Raw genomic sequence first — 24706 nt, 5'->3', positions numbered from 1 at the left:
CCAGCCCTCACTTTTAGTGATCTCCATGTTCACATCTTCCGAGGGAGATATCACTGTCTATGTCCAGCTGAGACCAGTGTAAAATTTTTTAAGTGTATTTATTTATTTTGAGAGAGACAGTGTGAGTGGGGGAGGGAGGGACGGAGGGAGAGAGAGAAACATGCACAGAGCATAGAGCCCAATGTGGGGCCTGAGCCCAAGAAACTGTGAGATCATGACCTGGGCCAAACCGAGAGTCAGACGCTTAACAGACTGAGCCACCCAGATGCCCCGAGACCAGTATACATTTTAAGGACTCACTTCTGTACTTCCACTCCAGTGCCTGGCCTACAGTGATTGCTCAGTAAATGACGGCTGTGCTTGTTGATTTTCATCCCGGTGGGTCCCATACAAAATCTCATTGTAAAGTCAGAGGCTGTCCATTAACAAGGCGATAATATTCCATCCGGATGAGCTTTAGATAGACCCTTAGTGCTTCGGGTTCGTATATGTAATTCGTGTGAGTGACATTCAGGGAACGAAACCATGGAAGATTTTCCTAGGAAACTTCTTCTGGTAGATCTCCCCTATTGCCACAAGTCACTCTTCGTAGGTACCCACTCTGCTGAGGACCACTGTGTTGTACACTTCCATTTACCTTGGAGTCTATGTGAAGTGCTCACTTGAGTTGCATAATGTACACCTTGGCTAGCAGGGGAGTGGTGCCCTTTGGTCTTTATCCCCAAAAGACCCATGATATACAGCAGAGGTTAGCAAACTTTCTGTAAAAGATCAGGCTGTAATTGGTTTAGGCTTTGTGGATATGCAGCCTCTATCACAACTACTCAACTTTGCTGTTATAGCACAAAAGCAACTATAGAAAATATGTAAATGGCAGGGCATGGCTGTGTTCCAGTGAAACACCTATTGACAAGAAACAGGCAATGGGACATAGTTTCCTGACTGCATTTCTAGAAAAGGGTGTCTACGCTTTAGCACTCTTGTCCTTTTGACAGGATAATTCTTTGTTGTGGGGGATTATCTTACATAGTAGGATGTTTCGTAGTGTCCTGGCTTCTACCCACTAGATGCCAGTAGCACTTATCCCTTGGTTTCCCCCTCCTCCCCAAGTCATGAGCCAAGAATGTCACTAGGAATTGCCAAGTGTCCTTTAGGGGACAATATCACTCTAGAATAATGATAACTTATCTATGAGTTATGATTCTGTTTCCATTTCTTTTGGCAGACATGGACTTGACAAACCCCTTCAAATTATAGTTCCTTAATTTTGTCATCTGTAAAATAAGAATGAGAAGTAAATGTTACTTTTTATAATGTTTGTGGAGGTGAAACCTGAATTTAAAAAATCTACCACCGATTTATTTACCTATCTACCATGCAGCCAACCATCCATCCATCCATCCATCCATCCATCTCCCTTTTCCTTCCCTCCCTTTCTTTTTTCTTCCTTACCCTCTTACCTATATATCTAGAGAAAAAGAGACTTTTGAGTTCTCTGTCATAAGATGGTAGCAGCCGACTCAGAGGGACTATCTGTCTGCCCTCTCAGTCTCTAGGTTAAGACTGCTATTGACCTTCCAGTGTTCTCAGGGTTTTGTTGATAAATGGAATCATTTCTGAAGTCATCAGTAGTAAATTGAATCTTTGCTGTGGCTTGGCAGTAGTGGCCTATTGAGTGCTCACTGTATTATTTGAATAATACTGTGCTGCAGTGATCATTCATCAATGCCACTTTCTCCTACCCTCTTATTTGCCCTTTGATGACTGAATGTCTGATGCCGAGTGTCAATCGCCTCTTGTATCTGATGTGGAAAGACCAGCTGTATGCCAGTGCCTAACTTCATACAGCATGGGACAGAGAGCATTCAGATAGTCTCTTTTCCCCCTACACTGCAGGTGATAGTGGGTTGGGTGGAATGAAACCAAAACAAATAAACACATCCATCTGGGAGAGAAGCTCAAGACAAATGGGTGAGGGCCTGGAAACTATTTATCAAAAGCCTTCGAGCCAAGGAGAAGATGAGAAGTCCGTGTGTGAGCATGAATTGTAGAGAAATGGGGCACCTCAGAATCAGGGCTTGATTCTGGGGTGTTGCCAGAGTAAAGGAACTAGTGCTCCAGCAAACTGATTTTCCCTGGTGAACTCAGGAGCATTTGCTGCAAGGAATGTGGGCAAGAAGCCAGGAGTATTTGTTTCTGGTCATAGATCCAACCCAGTCCTTTAACTGATGGCCTTTTCATTTGAAAATAAAATTGGGATCAGATATTTATACAGGATGATTAAAAGGAAATTTTATCTTAAAGTGTCTTGAGAATGGAAAGTTGGGTGCTGTTCTTTGAAAACTTTCAAAGTCAGCATAAGAAAAGAGAAACAAGTAGAGACCAGATGTTGGTCATGTTTTGTCATTGTTGTTGTTTTCCTTCACAAATACAACTGTTAGATTTGGACAAACACTGAAGAAGAGGATAAACAGACTGCATTCAAGCTCTCCTCTCCTTTGCTCTGTCTTTCCTTCCTTTTTAGTTTTTTTTTTTCCCTTGGATATGATCCATGTGTGAGGCAGCAGGCTGGTTCCTAGGGATGGTAATATGATACAAAAGCAAACAAGACATTGATTTTTATCTTCAAAGAGTACATAGTCTAGTGAACTTGGAGATTGTCCCTACCAGAGCTCAAATCACCATCTTGGAAGGGGTGGTAAACTCAAGTGTAAGGCTGGGGAAAGTCACTAATATCTGAAAGTTTCAGTCTGAGGAAGAAGGGCCAGAAAACATTATCTGGATTAGATGGGTACCAGAATTCTAAATGACAAAGACTTTCTGGGTTGCTGTAAAGACACAGAAGCAGGCCCATCCCTGAATAAGTATAAATTGTATTTATAAGAAATACAAAAGAGAGGAGAACCCACCTGAGTGGCTGGAGATTCAGAGACTGAGATACAAACCTTTGGGGACCAGATATGGTCTCTGTTACAACTTTGCTGTTATACTGAGAAACCGACCATAGACAATATATTAAAAAATGGGTGTGACTGTGTTACAACAAAAATTTATTTACAAAAACAGACAGTGGGTTATAGTTAGCCAACTCTTGCTCTAAAGCTAAGTAGGTCACATAGCCACATGTAGAATGCATTAGGTTGCAGCTCATGGGATACACAATACTCCTCACTCTAGACACACCAACCTTACACGCTGGTGGGGAAACCCTTCCCAGTAGTCTACCAGATTGCATTTCTTTTTTCAAAATTTATTTTTTGTTTAATTTACATCCAAATTAGTTAGCATATGGTGTAACAATGATTTCAGGAGTAAATTCCTTAATGCCCCTTACCCATTTAGACCATCCCCCCATACACACAACCCCTCCAGCAACCCTCAGTTTGTTCTCCATATTTATGAGTCTCTTATGCTTTGTCCTACTCCCTGTTTTTATATTATTTTTGCTTCCCTTCCCTTATGTTCATCTGCTTTGTATCTTAAATTCCTCATATGAATAAAGTCATATGATACTTGTCTTTCTCTGACAAAGACAATTTGTCAGAAATTACGCTAATTTCACTTAGCGTAATACCCTCCAGTTCCATCCATGTAGTTGTAATGGCAAGATTTCCTTCTTTAAAAAAATTTTTTTTTTCAACGTTTATTTATTTTTGGGACAGAGAGAGACAGAGCATGAACGGGGGAGGGGCAGAGAGAGAGGGAGACACAGAATCGGAAACAGGCTCCAGGCTCTGAACCATCAGCCCAGAGTCTGACGCGGGGCTCGAACTCACGGACTGCGAGATCGTGACCTGGCTGAAGTCGGACGCTTAACCGACTGCGCCACCCAGGTGCCCCAAGATTTCCTTCTTTTTAATTGCTGGGTAATACTCCATCGCATATATATATATATATATATATATACACACCACATCTTCTTTACCCATTCATCTGTCGATGGACATGGGGGCTCTTTCCATACTTTGGCTATTGTCGATAGCGCTGCTATAAACATGGGGGTGCGTGTGCCCCTTCGAAACAGCACATCCCAGATTGCGTTTCTACTGATACCACCCTGGGGCATGGCTGAGGCTGCACAGAAGAGGATTCAGGCAAGCAGGAACTGATAGATAAAGCTGGAAAGGACAAGAATAGTGGGATCTTCATTACCGGGCTGAGGAATTTGGGCCTGGTGTGCACTGTATCTGAAAATACCATTAAATCAACATCATGAGGTCTTTTTTTTTTTTTTTTTAATTTAAAGTTTGGAGGAGGGGCACCTGGGTGGCTCAGTCTGTTAAGAGTCCAATTCTTGATTTTGGCTCAGGTCATGATCTCATGGTTGTGAGAGTGAGCCCCATGTTGGGTTCTACGGTGAGTGTAGAGCCTGCTTGGGGTTCTCTCTCTCTCCCTCCCCTCCCCTGCTCACACACACACTCTGTCTCTCTCAAAATAAATAAATAAACACTAAAAAATGAAGTTTGGGGGAAAATTCCAGAAGATGGACAGAATATTGCATTTTCTCTCCCTCCCCCCAACCCTGGATCAGTAATATAAACATTTATTGTGTTTATTTATTTGATTTAAAGAAGAATGATCCAGGCTATCAGAGCTGCCAGGTTTTTCCTTAACTAACCAAATATTCTCCTAATACATAGGGTAGGTTTCTCTTCCCTATCTTATTAGGGAAACTTGGTTCAGGAGAGACATGGAAAGATGAGGAGACTGGACTGGTTGATTCCTGGTGTCCTTTCTCTGTAAGACTTTATAGCCTTTGGAAAATACAGACGATTTGGGAGGAGAGTCACCATCACCATTAAACTATTATGAAATGATGATCTAGAAATAAAAATGAAGGATCTAGGATTATTCAGCCCAGTGAAGGAAAGACTGGTGGTGGTCAAGTAGATGTAAATGTAAAACAGGGTAAGGTGCAGCAGGAGGTGACAAACCCCTCTCTGGGTCTGGAAGGCCCTGCCTAGTGCCTCTTTCTCCAGTGTTGACACCTGCGATCTTCCTCCTATTCTCTGTGCTCCAACCACCTGCTTTCTGAAAGGCAATGTCAGCTGTTCCTTCTGCTGGTAATTTCTTCCCCAAGACTTTGTACAGTTGGCTCTTCTAGCTAAAATGTCACCTCCTCAGTGAGGCGGTCTCAGATCACCCAGTCTAAACTGCTTCCCACCGATCCCCTTTGCATGGAATTTACCACCGTTGGAAGTTACGTTCTTCATTTGTTTGCTGTCTTAGTTCTCTCACTTGAAGGCAGATTCCATGGGAACATGGACTTTTGTCTGTTCCATTATCACTAACTCTTCAGTACCTACAGTGGTACCTGCTCATAGTAGGTGCTCATTAAACAGTTTTGAATGACACAGATGATGGAAGAACAGGTACAGTGATTACAATTATGTTGATGGTGGTGGCAAGATACAAAATTCTTTTATATTGTGCTTTACTGTTTACAGGGTTCATCTCATTTTATATAAATTAGTTATTCATGGTAAGGGCTGACAAATCCTGAGATGGATGCTTAGAAAAGTTGTGTACCTTTTTTCTTTTCATTGAAAAAATACCACCCACCATCTTAGATTCTCCTTCTCATAGGCTAGCACTATAATTTGGAGGCAAGGAAACCATGTCCCAAGATTTTGAAAGATCACATGTGTAGCTTGTCTCGATGCTTCTCAGGGTGGCTGTCTTGACTTTCACATATATATTTTTGGATATTCCTTTGTAGGATGATGATTTGGAAACAGATGTGAACAAGCTGAGTTCCAAACCTGGTCTTGACCGACCCGAGGAGGAACTGATGCAGTACGAGGCAATGTGTCTTGAGCTCTCCTGCAGCTTCGAGGTAGGACATATGTCGTGGGTCTGCTCCACGGTGATGCATGATGGGTTTTTTGCAGAACCTGGGAGGCCTAGCAGGGGATCTCCAGATGGAAAGCATTGTTCATCATTAGCAATCTGCTTCTGAGGTCTTTCTGAGAAAGAAGCAGAAATCCAAGCAAAATGTGAACAAGGTAGCTGGGCTGGATGCATGCAAGTCTCCTGCAATCTGACCCCTGGAACCTAGGATGAAAGAAGTGTGGGGGTACACATCGCTGCCTATGATCCGCCGTGGGTTTGGGGCAGGGCAAACTGACTTGCCCTCACGTTCTAAAAACACAAGTGAGGGGCGCCTGGGTGGCGCAGTCGGTTGAGCCTCCGACTTCAGCCAGGTCACGATCTCGCGGTCCGTGAGTTTGAGCCCCGCGTCGGGCTCTGGGCTGATGGCTCAGAGCCTGGAGCCTGCTTCCGATTCTGTGTCTCCCTCTCTCTCTGCCCCTCCCCCGTTCATGCTCTGTCTCTCTCTGTCCCAAAAATAAATAAACGTTGAAAAAAAAAAATTAAAAAAAAAAAAAACCACAAGTGAAAATTCTTGGTGATTTAGTTGTTCCCCTACAAAGAGGGTAAGTTGTACTAGATGGCTTTCTGAAGGTGGTTAGTCTGATTCCAGTGTTTTTTGTTAGTAGAAAGAAATTGAGAACCTCACACCTGATGATACAGTGGCTACTTGCTGCTCCTACTACTATTGCTGTCGTCAAGATTTTAGACCTGCCTTTGGATCTCTGTTATTTTCTTATGACCCATGATACATCATGAATTTGCCCCACCCAAGGGTACCAGCTAAGTCACATGCAGAAGGGAGTCTGTATATTATGTTTTACTTCAGAAAGCTGAAGGGCATCAGTAGGTAGACATTTCAGGGAAGGGAAATTTCATTTTGGTATAAGGAAGACTTTTTTTAAAAAAACAATCAGAATGATCCCCAAATGAGAGGCACTGCCTTGGGCTGTAGTGAAAACCCTGTTAATGAGTTTGTTTAACCAGGCTGTGACTTTTTGGGGGTGTTGCAAAGGGCATTTGTGTGATGTATAGAATTGTGCTAGACCCACCCAATGCTCCTTCCAAACATGAGTTTCTATGATTCTACCATTTATTTGACTGTTGAAGCTTAGCCTTTTCTTGTTTGACCTTGAAAAAAGCTTCCCAATTCATAGGATTTATGCTAAAACAACAACAACAACAACAACAACAACAAAACAACAAGATTTACACTTAACTCTGTGCTCAGAGAGTGAGGATTGGGGTCAAATTGTATTTTCTACCAGGAAGGTAACACTGACATATTCTTTTCCATTTTAAACCCGAAGGAACTCAAGTCTCAATCTGGAGATGATTTGAAGTTTGAAGAGACTCAGTATGCCAATCATCACCACATTCCAACTGTCGCCTCCCCAAAGTGGCATGGTTTGAATAAGGACCAAAGTTCTTGGAAGCAAGGAAGAGAAGACATGGTCCAGACTTCCCTTCTGAGCAAGGTGAAGATGAGGAGGTCCACCATGCATCCAGCCTCCAGAAAAGGACCTGGGATGAACCCATGCCAAAACATGCAATCCAATCGATTTGGGATAGATTCTTCTGGAAAAGAAATCCCTGACATTCAAGCTTCCCTCAAACAGGATGCTTGGGACATAGATGTTATTTCCTGCCCAATGATTAGTGCCTCCTTTTCCAATTCCACTAGGCCTAGAGAAACTGATGAAGTAATAGATAAGCTTCTGCAGACACATCCCAAGCCTGTCCCCTTCCATGACCCCTGTCTCTATATGGCCAAAGCAAGAAGAACCAGATCTGTGGCCGACTTCAAGACGATGGCATTTCCTGACCTCTGGGGACATCGTCCACCACCCTCTGCCCAGTCGATGTTGGAACGCAAATGTGGAATCCAAAGGTGATGGCGCTGCTGATTTGGAAGCTATATTTTTTCTCTTCTTTAATATTTTTATAGGCAGAGTGTTTGGTACAGATAGTTCAACTGTCTGTAGGAAAGTGAGAATCAGTCAGGAGCATGTTAAAATCCTTTGGGAAACTCTTGCCAAACACAGAAGCTTGCCTCCCTACTGGACATTTCAGAAGTAAGCGTGGGGTAGTGGCAGGCATGTGTTGCCAGAAAAGAATTCCTTCGATGATTCCAATGTAACCCCTTACTCCATAACCATTGCAGACCATGATGGGGAAAGATAACCCAGTTTCTTCAAATACTGGGATCAGTCCCCAGGAAGGTTCTCAGAAAAAACAAATGTGGATTAATTGGGGTATATTTTTTTTAATTCACTACAAATTGGTGTCTGATCTCATTGATGAAAAGAGGTGGTGTGCCCCTATCTCACAGTCCCAACCTTAAAAACCTGACTTGGGTTAGAATAGTTCTGCATCACTGAGGATTGTAAGGAAAAACCACATTCTCCAGGGAAGAAACTTTGGGTGATGGCTTATTCCCAGAATGTTGGAAAGGAAGCTTTGCCTTTGGATAAGCAGAGTGAGATTAGAACAAAAATTGATAAACCAAGGAAAATTATTTTCCCCGGGGAAAAAAATCCAACGACATTGATTATGCATGCACTAAGTCAATGGAGCTGAGTGTTCATACCAGAAAGTTTCATTAACTTGTTTTCCATTTCATCAGCAAATTGATGGTGGATCCCAAGAGCTGCTCGCACTTGGGTTCCTGCTGATGTCTCTGACTTTACCCCCTGCACGTTATCTGTCAAGCTCAAGTTCCTGAGAGACGCACCACCGAGGCTGGCCCAATAACACCTCCCCCTTTGACAGAACATCTTCCCCTTGAGTCCAGGCCTCATGCCTATCTCCCCTCACCTTCCCACTCCACCCAGAATACCTGGATTGGAAATTCAAGGAGGGAATCTGAAAGTTATTTTGGGCTTCCTTCTGTCCTCTTACTTAAACCTCCCGAATATGGGTGTTTCTCATAAAACTGACCTTAGTTTTCTAGAGCTGACAAAACCCAAGGAGTAGAAATGACTCAAGAATTCAAAGGCTTACTGAATCCTCCCAGGCCTTGAGGGTACTAACAGTCAACAATCCTAAAGTCTCCCTCAAAGTTGTCTCACTACAAAGAACCCTCTGATACCATCAGAAACCTTCAGAGCCCATTAGTTCAAATGCCCTTGAAAAAATTCTTCAAGTCCTGAATCCTCCAACTAAAATCTGCTTCCTACATTCCTACTGCTCAATGTAGTTTCATTTTTTTTTTTTTTTTTGATACACAAGAAAAGGAAGGACAGGCAATGCTTTTTCCACTCTTTCAGCCCCATGTTGGGGCATTATTAAATTTTTCTTTCATAATTCTCTGATGACTCCCAAAACCCTTCCCAGATGACGGTAGGATAAATGAGGTAAGGAGTGAGGGCCAACCAACACTTAAAATGTTTCCAATTTTCCTTTCCAGGATCAAGATATTTGAGGATGTCCGGAGGCTCATCCAGCCAACTGATATTATAAATAAAGTCGTCTTCAGTTTAGATGAGCCTTGGTAGGTGGTCTTGAGCGTCAGTGGAATGTGGAGGGTGGGGGTGGAGTGTGGAATATCCTCTTGATGACATGAGAATAAGAGTGTTTTATGTTAGTAATCCATCCCTTCTACTAAAAACATGATGAAAATTTATGTTGAAGATCTGTAAGAAAAACCTTATCTCTAAGAAATGTCAGGCTGTGCCCAAGAATAGCAGTAACGCATGTGTTCACATGTTTCCTATTTCATTACAGGCCTTTGCAAGACACTGCTTCCGATTGCTTGCGGTTCTACTCCAAGTTTGAGTCAGGAAATCTCCGCAAAGCCATCCAAGTGCGTGAGTAAGTAAGGAAACCCACAAAGGTAGCTGCTGGCAGCTTAAGGGAGCGGGTTGTGTCTCTCGTCCCTACTCTCAGTACAGCGGCCTCACACTGGTAGTGTGAAATCAGCCATGGTGGGAGTGTTTATACCCTGAGGACTGGCAAACACTACAAGTGAAAGTTTTCCTGGGAGTCTGTTGTTAAACATTTACCAGCACACCACTAGGGGGCTCACTAGCCAATGTCATAGCAAGGTGGAGACTAGAGGTGAAAATTGCCAATACACCTATGTTCAAGATCATGGCTCCATACTTGGGCGTGGGAGTCCTTTGAATGGGATGTTTGTACTTAGGCTGATGCCAGGGCTGGTTCTGTTGACTCGGAAGTGTACATGGGCTCCCCTAGTCCTGTACCTTTTCATGTCTGTTGTTCCTACAGCTGCGTACATAGGTGGCAAGAACATTGGGCTCCCCGTGGATAGGTTCACTACCCTTAGTTCAAGGGCATATTTAGTGCCATGCCTCTTTGCCAGAAACTCTCAATGAGCTCTTGTTAATAGACAAGTATTTCAGGGGCACCTGGGTGGTTCAGTGGGTTGAGTGTCCGATTTCGGCTCAGGTAGGATCTCATGGTTTGTGAGTTTGTGCCCTGTATTGGGCTTGCTCCTGTCAGCGCGGAGCCCGCATCAGATCCCATATCCTCTTCTCTTCGCTCCTCCTCTGCTCATGCTCTCTTGCAAAAATAAACATTAAAAAAAAAAAAAAGGAAAAGTATTTCACAGGCAAGGAAAGCCTAGGGCTGCACAAACTAAAACAGGGGGGAAACAAAACATAGATTTCCAGTGTAGAAGAGACTGCTATGTTATAATTCTTTCCTCTACACCAGTGTGAACTATATTTTTCATTGCCAGAATCAGGATATACAATCCATATTCTGTGTGTAAACTCCTGAAAACAACAGTTAGAACAGTTAAGGGGGTGGTCGTCACAGACTCTGGGATCAGACTGCCAGGGGCAGCCTCACCCCTTTCCAACCAGGAGACTTTGAGCAATTACCTAACCAACTCCATGCCTTTCTTTCCTGACTCAGAAAATGGGGACAGTAATAGCACCCACATTATAGTGATGTATTTGAGACTTAACTAAAAACACATCAAGCTCTTAGAATAGTACCTGGCACATGGTAAGCCCTCAGTCAGCATTAGCTTATCTTCAGAGATGGGTATTCACCATAGCTAGAGCATAGAACTTACTATAGTCTGGCCTGTTTTGTATCTATCTGAGGGTATGTGTATATATATATATATATATATGTATTTTATATATATAATTTATTTTATTTTTAGAAAGGGAAAGAGAGCAGGGAAGAGGCAGAGAGAGAGGGGGAGAGAGAGAATCCCAAGCAGGCTCCACACTGTCAGTGCAGAGCCCAATGGGGGGCTCAAACCCATGAACCATGAGATCATGACCTGAGCTGAAGTCAGACACTTAACAAGCTGAGTCACCCAGGCACCCCTACCTGAGGAGTCATTTTTGAAGTTTTTCTGTTTTTTGGGGGGCAGGCGAGCGGTGATCCTTTTTTGTTTGTTTTGTGCATGAACTGTTTTAAGGAAGCCCAACATATAAGACAAATATAAGTTGAGCTACTTTGGCTGAAGAAGAGAAAGGCAATTATGTTGAGATTCCTTCTCCACCTTCTCTTTTCATTACCAGCTCAGCTTCTAACTTCTTGCTATAGTGCCAGCTTTTATTACTCCTTTTCTTTATATGTCATATTTAAGGGATCCAGGAGAGAAAACCTAATCCGGGGTCTCATAGTGGTACAGTGGTCAGTCCATGATGTGCCTGTGTTGCTGATCTTTCTCTCCATATACCATATATCTGCCTTTGGCTGGAGTGGTGGAATCCTAAACTGATTAGTTTTGGTCAGGGTAACAGAGTCAAATGACAGAAAACAAACCTACTTCTAGGCAAGGACTTTTTATGACCAGTTTTTGGAAAGGATTGTGGGCATAGCAGACAATTTGAGGGTCATCATCTTTCCAAATTTGTCCTCATGAATGTCACTCAGTGGATTATGCTTCATTCATTGTATGGTGGGCTGGATGGTTTGGTTCGATTGAGATGCTTAGAAGGACAGCATGGGCAGTGGACCTGTATCAGATAGCCCTACTTTTATGCATTCTGCAAAGCCCCACCCCTCCACAAGTCTCACTGCAAATGCCAGGGGTCAGGGTTCCAGAGCAGCAGAGTATGAACAGATCAGGGCAAAAACATCATCCCTTCTAGAAGAGAAACTCAAAGAACATGCCAAGGGGATGGAGTGATACTATTTTGGAAAATGAACTATACCGGTAAGAATGCTGAAGTCCAAGCTGCATTGTTAATTTTGTTGCTAAAGCACAAAAAAAAATGATTCCCCTTGCAGATAGTGACTGAGAGGGGCCACACAAGAGTCTCCTGGGGGTACTGGAAATGGCCTGTATCTTGATCTGGGTAATTGTTTCAAGCAGGAGTGTCCAGATGAATTTGTTTAAACTCACTGATTCTTACACTTAAAACTTGTGCTCTTCACTGCATGTAAGTTAAATCAGTTAAAAAGGGACAAAATGAACACACAACTCCTGCCTTCCTAGTCTAATTCACGTTTGTTGCTTTGCTGGGGGTTTACATCAACTCTCCGCTTGATCTTTAAGAACAGCACTGCGAATTTAGACACTATTTCCATTTTCCATATGAGGAGACTGAGGCTCAAAAGTAATGTGTAGCATCAAATAATAATGACATATCCAACCAGATGTGATTGAATTTTCTCTGGGGTATCATGCACTTGCATTTTTTCCTACTGGAGAGAAAATCCATTACAGTTTAATAAAAAGATATGCTACAGTTGCATAATTGATTCTCTTAATACCACGAGCCTGCTCTCCTCTCCCCAAATTTCTATAGCCAGTGTGTCCGATATTGTGAGGTAAGTATGATCGTTGTAACTTACTGGCCAGCTGAGATCCTGGGTCTTAGCTCTGTTATCTAGAATCTGACGTTTGTAGGCTCTTCAGTGTTGGAAGTTACCTCAAAGACTCTTAGCCCTCCAATCTTGCTTCTGACTTTGCAGGCTGGAATATGACTTGCTGGTCAACGCTGATGTGAATAGCAGCCAACATCAACAGTGGTTCTACTTCAAGGTGAGCGGCATGAGAGCTGCTGTTCCGTACCGCTTCAACGTCATCAACTGTGAGAAGCCCAACAGCCAGTTTAATTACGGTATGAGCTCTTGGGGAACAGAGGTCTTCTGGCTAACACCAGGAATGATGCCCCTCTGGTTGTTTGGATTATTACTGGAAGCTCTTTTTGGGTTCCCAAAGGGTTTGAAGTTGGGCTGAATGTTTTGGTCCCAGACGTGGCAAGGTGGTGGCCATCTTATGGCAAACAACCACCATGGAAGGCAGTCTGGAAGTTCCACTCTGCTGTGGCATGTTAACACCATACACAATATTCCACCCCTTCCTGACTGCCTTGCCCCACCCTGAACTTTTTGAGGTCCTTGAGCACTCTCTATTCCTTCTCTCTATCGCCTAAATCCTACAGTAGCAAATATACTGACCTATTTGCCCCAGACAGGAAAACAGTGCAATCCAATTGGACAACGCTGATTTTAAACTCCAAGAAAACATGGGGAAAGTTCAAATTCTACTGAATACCTGTGGCCATTTTGGAGGAGAGATTTAAGGGACAAATTGACTAGCAGCCCACATTTATTTTGAACATTTCCAGGAATGGAAAATTATGCGTGTTAGTGCTAGGTCATATCCTAATTTATTGAGTGGCTTTGAGTAAGGAATAAATGTTCCCATACCTCTATGTCTGCACACAGGTTACCGCCTCTATTTTGTACTGACTAAATAGACTCTTTTAAATAGAAAGAGAAAATATGAACCTCAACTCTTGCATTTGCTCTGTATGGTTGCTGTAACAAATTGTCACAAACTTGGTGGCTTAAAACAAGACGGATTTACTCTCTTACAATTCCAGAGTCCGGAAGTCCAAAGTCAGTTTCACTGGGCTACAGTCAAGGTGCCAGAAAGGCCATTCTCCCTCTGGAGCATCTTGGGGATTTTCTTTTTTTTCCCCCCAGCTTTTTTTTTTTTAATTTATTTATTTTTGAGAGACAGAGAGAGATAGAGCACAAGTGGGGGAGGGGCAGAGGCAGAGGGAGACACAGAATCTGAAGCAGGCTCCAGGCTCTGAGCTGTCGGCACAGAGCCTGACGCGGGGCTCGAACCCACAAACCGTGAGATCATAACCTGAGCCGAAGTCAGACGCTCAACTGACTGAGCCACCCAGGCACCCCTCCCCCCAGCTTTTGGAGCTAAGTTCCTCATATCCCTTGGCTTATGGCTCCTTCTTCCACCTTTAAAGCCGATAGCATAGCCTCTCCCAGTCTCTTTCTGCTTGCTTCAATCGCATGGCTTTTCCTGGGCAGTCAAACTTCCCTCTCCCTCCCTCTTATGAGGACATAAATGATTGCATTTAGGGCCCACCAGGATAATCTCCCCATCTCAAGATCTTTAATTTAATCACATCTATGAAATCCCTTTTGCCATCCAAGGTACCATTCATGGGTTCCAGGGGTTAGGATCTGGCTATCTTGGAGGGCCATGATTCGGAGGACCACAACCCTCTTTCCGTTCCCTCTTTCCCCAGCGATTAATCCTGCCTTTGTTCCATGCAGGAATGCAGCCAACTCTGTATTCTGTGAAGGAGGCTCTTCTTGGCAGACCCACCTGGATACGGATGGGCTATGAAATCTGCTATTACAAGTAAGTCACAGTGTTGCTAGCTTCCTTTCCTCTGCTCTTTCATTCTTCCTCAATTTCCTGCTCTTCACGTTGATCTTATAAACCTCAGCCGTCTCTGCTTGGCTGCTGCACTTGTCTCTCTTCCGATGGCAAATGCCCTTCAGAAGCGCAAGCATGTTAAATGGCACCGGCAGTGGAACCCAAGAAATCATTTTTTAAATGTTTATTTATTTCTTTTTGAGAGAGAGAGTGTGTGAGCAGGGAAGGAGCAGAGAGAAAGGGAGACAGAGAATCCCAAGCAGGCTCTGCGCTGTCAGCACAAAGCTCAATGTGGGGCTTGAACTGATGAAGGGTGAGATCATGACCTGAGCTGAAACCAAGAGTCAGATACTTAACTGACTGAGCCACCCAGGCACCCCAAGAAATCTTTTGATTTTCAGAAAACTCACCTGTCCTCACTTAGACAAATTGAAACTCTTAGACCTTGTTGTTGTACATTAGAACTTGTACATACTCAACCTGTGGTTAGTACATCAAGCTTCAGTACCTTGACCTCTTTCCACGTATCCCGGCGAACAAAAACTCTGAGATGTTCTGGCCTGTTCTTACTCAGCCAGTGCTTCAGTTTTCTGAAGTAGATGGGAGTGGGTCTGTGACAGATACACCTAAGGGACTACTCCTCCACAGCAAGATGATGTTTTGGAAAAAACAAAAGAGGGAGCATTTGCAGAATTCATCGTCAACCCTTGATCAGTAGCCAGTTTCATCAATTTATTCTGCAAGGTTGTAACGAAATCTAAATTATCCATATCTGTTGATGAAAGAAATGGATTCCCAAGCCATGAATTGCTCATTTGTGCATTTTCTTTTGATGGAAAGTAAAATACAAATTCATAAGAAAGAAGAAGGAGAGGAATTGTTAGGACAGGCAGGAAATAGGTAATTAATTATTAGCTCACTGCTAGCTTCTTGTAAAAACTGATAGGCTAGCACTTGTTTTCTTAGATAAAGCAAGTTGTAGCTCTTTCTGATCTTATAAGAGTATTATCAGACATTCTGGAGTTTAGTATTGTTATTAATAATCAAAAAGAAAGAGAGTGTATCCTCTCATGCCTTTTGGCTTTTGAGACTGAGGACAGGAGCACTGATAGATAGGAAAGGTCAGGAATTGTGTTGCTCCATCAGACACAAAGGCAAAAATCACCATAGCGATAAGTCTAGTCTACAAAATACAGACTTTTTTTTTTTGTAATAAAAAAAGTGACTTACATTTGTAATAAAAGAGTTGGCCATCTTCAACCCTTGATGTATTAGGATATGGACCTGGGTGATATTTTCATTATATTCTTTAGAATAACAGCAAAATGTTATAGTTTTGTTGGTATTCCATTCACCTATATGGCAATTACTCCCTGGCCTACATATCTAGCAACTGTCCGGATCTGTATATGTTCCAAAGAGGTTTAGACTAAAATTCATCTCCAGTTGGTAGAAGCCAACAGCTGCAGGGAGAAACAGTGGAAACCTAAATTTGAACCTTGGTGTGTCCTGTGAAAATAGTAACGCTAAATACACATGAAAGATCTGGCTTGCCACCTGCTTGGATCTGGAGCTTAGTTAAGAGATTGGACAAACACAACATTCAGTATTCTCTCCCAGTGGAGAAGAACTCTCCCCAGAGGCTGCTTCTCTGGGAGGCGGGGAATAAAGAGCAGGCTTGTGGGGACTGAGCACTGAGCATCTGCCAGAGAGAGAGGGAGGAAGAAGCCACACATGCAAAAGCTCAGCCTTGGCCTAAAGGAAAGCCAACATTAATGTTAATAGCTGTTAGTTAGATTCATTAACAAGACAATTGTTATGTGATTAAAGAGCAACAGAGGGGTACCATGAAAACCATGAATGTGTAATGTAATTCATTTTTCATATTGCAGTCATGAATACAACAGAGATGAATGGATAAGATTGCTACATTGTAACATAGTTTGTTTTACAATTATTCACCACATTATGTTAACATATTTCCAATAATGGGATTTAATGACAGGATAGATGTGTGTGTCTCTATTCAGCCACAACTCAGGACACCTCTCCCTATTGTAGAATGCCTTGGATTATGTAACATGTTTCTCCCTTTTTACCCATCAATGTCTTTGAGCTGATCTGCTCTCAATGATGTGTTTGCATCACCCCTGCCTTTATTCTCTCTGGTGTATTACTTTGAGAGAACGTTACCTCCTTATTTCTCCATGTTTCCAAAATGTCATCAGAAACTCAGAAGTTCTATTTCTTTTTTTTTTTACGTTTATTTATTTATTTTGAGAGAGACAGAAAGACAGAGAGAGTGAGCAGGGGAGGGGCAGAGAGAAGGAGAGACAGAAACCCAAGCAGGCTCTACACTGTCAGCACAAAGCTTGAAGCAGGACTCTAACTCATGAACTGAGATCATGACCTGAGCTGAGATCAAGAGTCAGCTACTTAACTGCCTGAGCCATCCAGGCACCCCAGAAGTTCTGTTTCTATTATGCTATTAAGTTCCTAGATTTAGTGTGATGTCCTAAAGGGGGTCCTAGGGTGCTTATTATACCTGAGTACATATGTGGAAGGGTAGAGGAGAAACAGACACTTGAAAGGAATGAGATACTCATTTCCTTCACAAAGTGACAAAAACAGTGATCAGTGAAGAGTATGGGCTAACAGCCTTGTGGGTCTGGTTGTCATCAGTTTGAAAGCGATCTCCTGATTGTTTTTTTTTTTTTTTTTTTAATTTTTTTTTTTCAACGTTTATTTATTTTTGGGACAGAGAGAGACAGAGCATGAACGGGGGAGGGGCAGAGAGAGAGGGAGACACAGAATCGGAAACTGGCTCCAGGCTCTGAGCCATCAGCCCAGAGCCTGACGTGGGGCTCGAACTCACGGACCGCGAGATCGTGACCTGACTGAAGTCGGACGCTTAACCGACTGCGCCACCCAGGCGCCCCACCTGCTTGTTTTGATAAGATATAGTCATGCATGTACTTGTAATATAAATCTGTTTCTAAATTATTTTAATCACTTATGCATGCATTACTATACTAATATATTATGTATGTTGGAAGACATGCAAAGAGTTAAAATCGTAAATGACGAAAAAAAAAAGATGGAACAAATAATAACTGCAAAGGTTTACCTAGTTGTTATATCTTTATTATTTTTTAAAAAGTTTTTTAGTTTATTTATTTTGGAGATAGAGAGCGTAGGCGCACGTGCAAGTGGGTGGTGGGGGGAGGCAGAGAGAGAGGAAGAAAGAAAGAGTCCCAAGCAGGCTCTGAGCTGTCAGTGCAGAGCCCGGTGTGGGGTTCAGAACCCACAAACTGTGAGATGACGACCTGAGCTGAAACCAAGAGTCAGGTGCTTAACTGAGCCACCCAGATGCCCCTCTAGTTGTTGTATCTTTTTAAAAAAAATTTTATCTGTCATTTTTTAGAATTTACATCCAAATTAGTTAGTATATAGTGCAACAATGATTTCAGGAGTAGATTCCTTAGTGCCCTTTACCCATTTAGCCCATCCACCCTCCCACAACCCTTCCAGTAACCCTCAGTTTGTTCTCCATGTTTATGAATCTCTTCTGTTTTGACCCCCTCCCTGTTTTTATATTATTTTTGTTCCCTTCCTTTGTTCTTATATTTGTTCCCTTCCCTTATTTTCATCTGTTTTGTCTCTTTAAGTCCTCATATGAGTGAAGTCATGATTTTTGTCTTTCTCTGACTAATTTCACTTAGCATAATACCCTCCAGTTCCATCCACATGCTTGCAAATGGCAAGATTTCATCCTTTTTGATTGCCGAGTAATACTCCATTGTGTGTGTGTGTGTGTGTGTGTGTGTATACTACATTTTTTTTATCCATTCATCCATCAATAGACATTTGGGCTCTTTCCATACTTTGGCTATTGTTGATAGTGCTGCTATAAACACTGGGGTGCGTGACCCTTTGAAACAGCACACCTGTATCCCATGGATAAATGCCTAGTAGTGCAATTTGTGGGTCGTAGGGTAGTTCTATTTTTAGTTTTTTGAGGAACCTCTATACTGTTTTCCAGAGTGGCTGCACCAGCATTGCCACCAACAATGCAAAAGAGATCCTCTTTCTCCGCATCCTTGCCAACATCTGCTGTTGCCTGAGTTGTTAATGTTAGCCATTCTGACAGGTGTAAGGTGATATCTCATTGTGGTTTTGATTTGTATTTCCCTGGTGATGAGTGATGTTGAGCATTTTTTCATGTGTCGGTTTGCCATCTGGATGTCTTCCTTGGAGAAGTGTCTATTCATGTCTTTTGCCCATTTCTTCACTGGATTGTTTTTTGGGTGTTGAGTTTGATAAGTTCTTTATAGATTTTGGATACTAATCCTTTATCTGATATGCCATTTGCAAATATCTTCTCCCATTCTGTCGGTTGCCTTTTAGTTTTGCTGATTGTTTCCTTTGCTGTGCAGAAGCTTTTTATTTTGATGAGGTCCCAGTAGTTCATTTTTGCTTTTGTTTCCCTTGCCTCTGAAGACATGTTGAGTAAGAAGTTGCTGCGGGCAAGATCAGAGAGGTTTTTGCCTGCTTTCTCCTCGAGGATTTTGATGGCTTCCTGTCTTACATTGAGGTCTTTCATCCATTTTGAGTTTATTTTTGTGTATGGTGTAAGAAAGTGGTCCAGGTTCATTCTACTGCATGTCACTGCCCAGTTTTCCCAGCACCACTTGTTGAACAGACTGTCTTTATTCCATTAGACATTCTTTCCTGCTTGGTCAAAGATTAGTTGGCCATATGTTTGTGGGTCCATTTCTGGGTTCTGTATTCTGTTCCATTGATCTCAGTGTCTGTTCTTGTGCCTGTACCATACTGTCTTGATGATTACAGCTTTGTAGTATAGCTTGAAGTCTGGGATTGTGATGCCTCCAGCTTTGATTTTCTTTTTCAAGATCTCTTTGGCTACTTGGGGCCTTTTCTGGTTCCATACAAATTTTAGGATTATTTGTTCTAGCTCTGTGAAGAATGCCGGTGTTATTTTGATAGGGATTGCATTGAATATGTAGATTGCTTTGGGTAGTATTGACATTTTAACAATATTTGTTCTTCCTATCCAGGAGCATGGAATATTTTTCCATTTTTTTGTGTCTTCTTCAATTTCTTTCATAACTTTTCTATAGTTTTCAGTGTATAGATTTTCCACCTCTTTGGTTAGATTTATTCCTAGGTATTTTATGGTTTTTTGTGCAACTGTAAATGGGATTGATTCCTTAATTTCTCTTTCTGTCGCTTCATTGTTGGTGTATAGGAATGCAACTGATTTCTGTGCGTTGATTTTATATCCTGCAACTTTGCTGAATTCATGAATCAATTCTAGCAGTTTTTTGGTGGAATCCTTTGGGTTTTCCCTATAAAGTATCATGTCATCTGCAAAGAGTGAAAGTTTGACCTCCTCCTGGCTGATTTGGATGCCTTTTATTTCTTTGTGTTGTCTGATTGCAGAGGCTAAGACTTCCAATACTATGTTGAATAACAGTGACGAGAGTGGAATCCCTGTCTTGTTCCTGACCTTAGGGGGAAAGCTCTCAGTTTTTCCCCATTGAGGATGATATTAGCGTTGGGTCGTTCATATATGGCTTTTATGATCTCGAGGTATGCTCCTTCTATCCCTACTTTCTTGAGGGTTTTTATCAAGGAAGGATGCTGTATTTTGTCAAGTGCTTTCTCTGCATCTATTGAGAAGATCATATGGTTCTTGTCCTTTCTTTTATTGATGTGATGCATCACGTTCATTGTTTTGTGGATATTGAACCAGCCCTGCATCCCAGGTATAAATCCCACCTGGTCGTGGTGAATAATTTTTGTAATGTATAGTTGGATCCGGTTGGCTAATGTCTTGTTAAGGATTTTTGAATCCATGTTCATCAGGGAAATTGGTCTAGAGTTCTCCTTTTTAGTGGAGTCTCTGTCTGGTTTTGGAATCAAGGTAATGCTGCCTTCATAGAAAGAGTTTGGAAGTTTTCCTTCCATTTCTATTTTTTGGAACACCTTCAGGAGAATAGGTGTTAACTCTTCCTTAAATGTTTGGTAGAATTCCCCTGGAAAGCTATTTGGGCCTGGACTCTTGTTTTTTGGGAGAGTTTTGATTACTAATTCGATTTACTTACTGGTTATGGGTCTGTTCAAATTTTCTATTGCTTCCTGTTTCAGTTTTGGTAGTGTATTTGTTTCTAGGAATTTGTCCATTTCTTCCAGATTTCCCATTTTATTGGCATATTATTGTTTGTATTTCTGCTGTGTTGGTTGTGATCTCTCCTCTTTCATTCTTGATTTTATTTATTTGGGTCCTTTCCTTTTTCTTTTTGATCAAACTGCCTAGTGATTTATCAATTTTGTTAATTCTTTCAAAGAACCAGCCTCTGGTTTCATTGATCTGTTCTACTTTTTTGTTTGTTTGTTTGTTTTGATAGCATTAATTTCCAGTCTAATCTTTATTATTTCCTGTCTTCTGCCGGTTTGGGGTTTTATTTGCTGTTCTTTTTCCAGCTCTTTAAGGAATAAGGTTAGGTTGTGTATCTGAGACCTTTTTTCCTTCTTTAGCAAGGCCTGGATTGCTATATACTTTCCTTTTATGACCACCTTTGCTGCATCCCAGAGGTTTTGGGTTGTGGTGTTATATTCATTGGCTTCCACATACGTTTTAATTTCCTCTTTAACTGCTTAGTTAGCCTATTCATTCTTTAGTAGGATGTTCTTCAGTCTCCAAGTATTTGTTAACTTTCCAAATTTTTTCTTGTGGTTGATTTCGAGTTTCATAGTGTTGTGGACTGAAAATATGCATGGTATGATGTCAGTCTTTTTGTACTTGCTGAGGGCTGATTTGTGTCCCAGTATGTGGTCTATTCTGGAGATCGTTCCATGTGCACTGGAGAAGAATGTATATTCTGCTGCTTTAGGATGAAATGTTCTAAATATATCTGTTAATTCTATCTGGTCCAGTGTGTCATTCACAGCCATTGTTTCCTTGTTGATTTTTCGATTAGATGATCTGTCCATTGCTGTGAGTGGGGTGTTGAAATCTCCTACTATTATTATCAAGGAGTTTCTTTATGTTTGTGATTGATTGATTTATATATTTGGGTTCCTGCACATTTGGTGCATAAATGTTTACAATTGTTAGGTTTTCTTGGTGGATAGACCCCTTAATTATGATATAATGCCCTTCTGTATCTCTTGTTACAGTCTTTATTTTAAAGTGTAGATTGTCTGATATAACTATGGCTACTCTGGCTTTCTTTTGTTGACCATTAGCATGATAGATGGTTCTCTATACCCTTACTTTCAATCTGAAGGTGTGTTTAGGTCTAAAGTGGGTCTTTTGCAAACAGCATATAGATGGATCTTGTTTTCTTATCCATTCTATTACCCTATGTCTTTTAATTGGAGCATTGAGTCCATTGACGTTCAGAGTGAGTACTGAAAGATAGGAATTTATTGCCATTATGTTGCTTGTAGAGTTGGAGTTTCTGGAGGTGTTCTCTGGTCCTTTCTAGTCTTTGTTGCTTTTGGTCTTTATTTGTTGGTTTGGGTTTCTTTTTCTTTTTTTTTTTTTTCATCTTTTCTCCCCTCAGAGAGTCCCCCTTAAAAATTTCTTGCAGGGCTGGTTAAGTGGTCACAAACTCCTGTATGTTTTGTTTGTCTGGGAAACTTTTTATCTCTCCTTCTATTTTGAGTGACAGCCTTGCTGGATAAAGAATTCTTGGCTACATATTTTTCTGATTCAGCGCATTTAATATATCCTGCCACTCCTTTCTGGCCTTCCACGTTTCTGTGGTAGGTCTGCTGCAAACCTTATCTGTCTTCCCTTGTAGGTTAGGGACTTTTTTGCCTTGCTGCTTTCATGATTCTCTCCTTGCGTGAATATTTTGTGAATTTGACTATGATGTGCCTTGTTGATGGTTGTGGTTTTTTTTTTTGAGTCTAATGGGGGTCCTCTGTGCTTCCCAGATTTTGATGTCTGTGTCTTTCCCCAGGTTAGGAAAGTTTTCCACTATGATTTGCTCACATAACCCTTCTACCCCTATCTCTCTCTCTTCCTCTTCTGGGACCCCTATGATTCTGTTGTTGTTCCTTTTTAATGTGTCACCTATTTCTCTAATTCTTAAATTGTGCTCTTTTGCCTTAATCTCCCTCTTTTTTTCTGCTTCGTTATTCTCTATAAGTTTGTCTTCTACATCACTGATTCTCTGTTCTGCCTCATCCAACCTTGCTGCCGCTGCATCCATCTGTGATTGCAGCTCAGTTATAGCATTTTTAATTCCATTCTGGCTATTTTTTACTTCTTCTATCTCTGCAGAAAGGGATTCTAATCTGTTTTTGACTCCAGCTAGTATTCTTATTATTGTGATTCTAAATTCTGGTTCAGACATCTCGCTTGTATCTGTGTTGGTTAAATCCTTGGCTGTCGTTCATTTGTGCTTTTTCTTTTGGGGTGAATTCCTTCGTTTTGTCATTTTGAAGGGAGAAAAGGAATTAATAAGGTAGACAAATTGAAATTAAAAAATTAAAATTAAAAAAATATTAAAATTAAAAATTACACACACTCACAAATTCAACAGATGATGCTAGATCCTAGGTGTGTTTTGGTCTGGGTGTTGAAAGTGGTTTGAAAGATTAGAGAAAAAAAATGGGGGGGAGGGGAGAAAAAAAAGGAAATTGTTGAGAATTTGAAAAAATGCATACACTGAAGTAGCTTAAAATTAGATGATGGGGGTAAAATAGAATTTGAAAAAATATACACAAAAGTAAAGAATATAGTAGAAAAAAATTAAAGAAAAATATTTGTAGTAAAAATTAAAAATAAATATGAGTTTGTCTTTTTTTGTATTCAAGAAAAAAGAAAAGAAATGAAAAAGAAAAAGATAAAAAAAGAAAGAAAAAAGGAAACCATTTGAGAATTTGAAAAAATGAATTCACTGAAGTAGACTAAAATGAGATGATGAGGGTAAAATAGAATTTGAAGAAATATACACAAAAGTAAAGACTATAGTAGAAAAAATTAAAGAAAAATATTTTTAATAAAAATTAAAAATAAATACGAATTTTTTATTTTTCTGTATTTAAGAAAAAAAATGAAAAAGATAAAAAAGATAAAAAAAAGAAAAAAGAAAAAAGAAATCGTTTGAAAATTTGAAAAAAGTGAATACACTGTAGTAGACTAAAATAAAATGATGCAAGTAAAATAGAATTTGAAAAAAATTACATAAAAGCAAAAAATATAGTAATAAAAATTAATAAAAATATTTTTAATAGAAATTGAATGTAAAAATGAAGTTTTTCTCTTCATTCAAGAAAAATGAAAAAGAAAAAAAGCAAGGAAAAAACAGAAATTATTTAAAAATTTGAAAAGTTGAATACACTGAAGTAGACTAAAGTAAACTGATGGAAGTAAAATAGAGTTTGAAAAAGTTTACACAAAAGTAAAAAATATAGTAACAAAAATTAAAGAAAAATAATTTTAAAAAATTGAAAATAAAAATGAATTTTTTCTCTTTCTGTATTCAAGAAAAGAATTGTAAAAGAGAAAAAGAAAATAGTAAAAAAAAAGAAAGAAAATTGAGTAGATGAACTTGCTAACAGATTGAAGTAGGACTGAAATTTCTTCATTTTTCTCCTAGAAGTCAGTGTATGTAGCTCTTTATGGTCCATAAACTAAGCCGGCGGTGAGACTTGTGTTCTTCAAGAGCGAAGTCCGCCCAGTTGGGCGGGGCTCAGTGTAACAGCTCCGCTCTCCACTAGATGGCGCTGCTAGCCTACTGGGGCGGAGTGTTGCCGCGCTCTCAGGTGCGCGTACGTATGCGTATGCACATGCGCTGGAGCAGTGAAAATGCCTCCTCCCAGCCACCCAGTCTGTTCTCTCCGTTCAGCAATCGTGCACTCGTCCTCTGTCTTCAGCCCTTGTCCACTCCCCGCTTTTTCCCTCTCCGTGACCAGGCCCCAGGCCGTACCTCTCTCCTGAGTTTTGTCTCAGACGCGGCTGTTTTCCCCGGCCCCTTACTTCCGAAGGACTGCGGCTTTGACCCGGTCCGCCCCTCTGCGGGAGGGTCTCACCGAGCAATGGCCGAATGTCAGCTGCACCCAGGAACGCCTGCCGGACCCTGCTGCTGCCGGTGCCCCGAGACTGCGGCCAGGTGCCAGCTGCCCCAGAAAAAGTTCGCAAGATAGTGTAGCAGCACCGTCTCAGGGGTT

General features: G+C 41.2%; 1 protein-coding gene across 1 annotated transcript in view; it reads left to right on the top strand.

Moving 5' to 3' along the window:
- The window catches only part of AGBL1 (AGBL carboxypeptidase 1), a 765585-nt gene that overhangs the window by 160067 nt on the left and 580812 nt on the right, over window positions 1–24706 (top strand). The window contains exons 10-15 of the mRNA XM_043554727.1: window positions 5720–5836; window positions 7179–7759; window positions 9278–9361; window positions 9595–9681; window positions 12775–12923; window positions 14392–14479. Of these exons, the coding sequence (XP_043410662.1) occupies window positions 5720–5836; window positions 7179–7759; window positions 9278–9361; window positions 9595–9681; window positions 12775–12923; window positions 14392–14479 (1106 nt within the window). The remainder of the gene's footprint in view (window positions 1–5719; window positions 5837–7178; window positions 7760–9277; window positions 9362–9594; window positions 9682–12774; window positions 12924–14391; window positions 14480–24706) is intronic.

This window comes from Prionailurus bengalensis, chromosome B3 (genome assembly GCF_016509475.1).
Source record: "Prionailurus bengalensis isolate Pbe53 chromosome B3, Fcat_Pben_1.1_paternal_pri, whole genome shotgun sequence".
NCBI lineage: Eukaryota > Metazoa > Chordata > Mammalia > Carnivora > Felidae > Prionailurus > Prionailurus bengalensis.
Note: the sequence above shows the minus strand (reverse complement) of the source record. Positions and strands in the feature narration are given on the sequence as shown.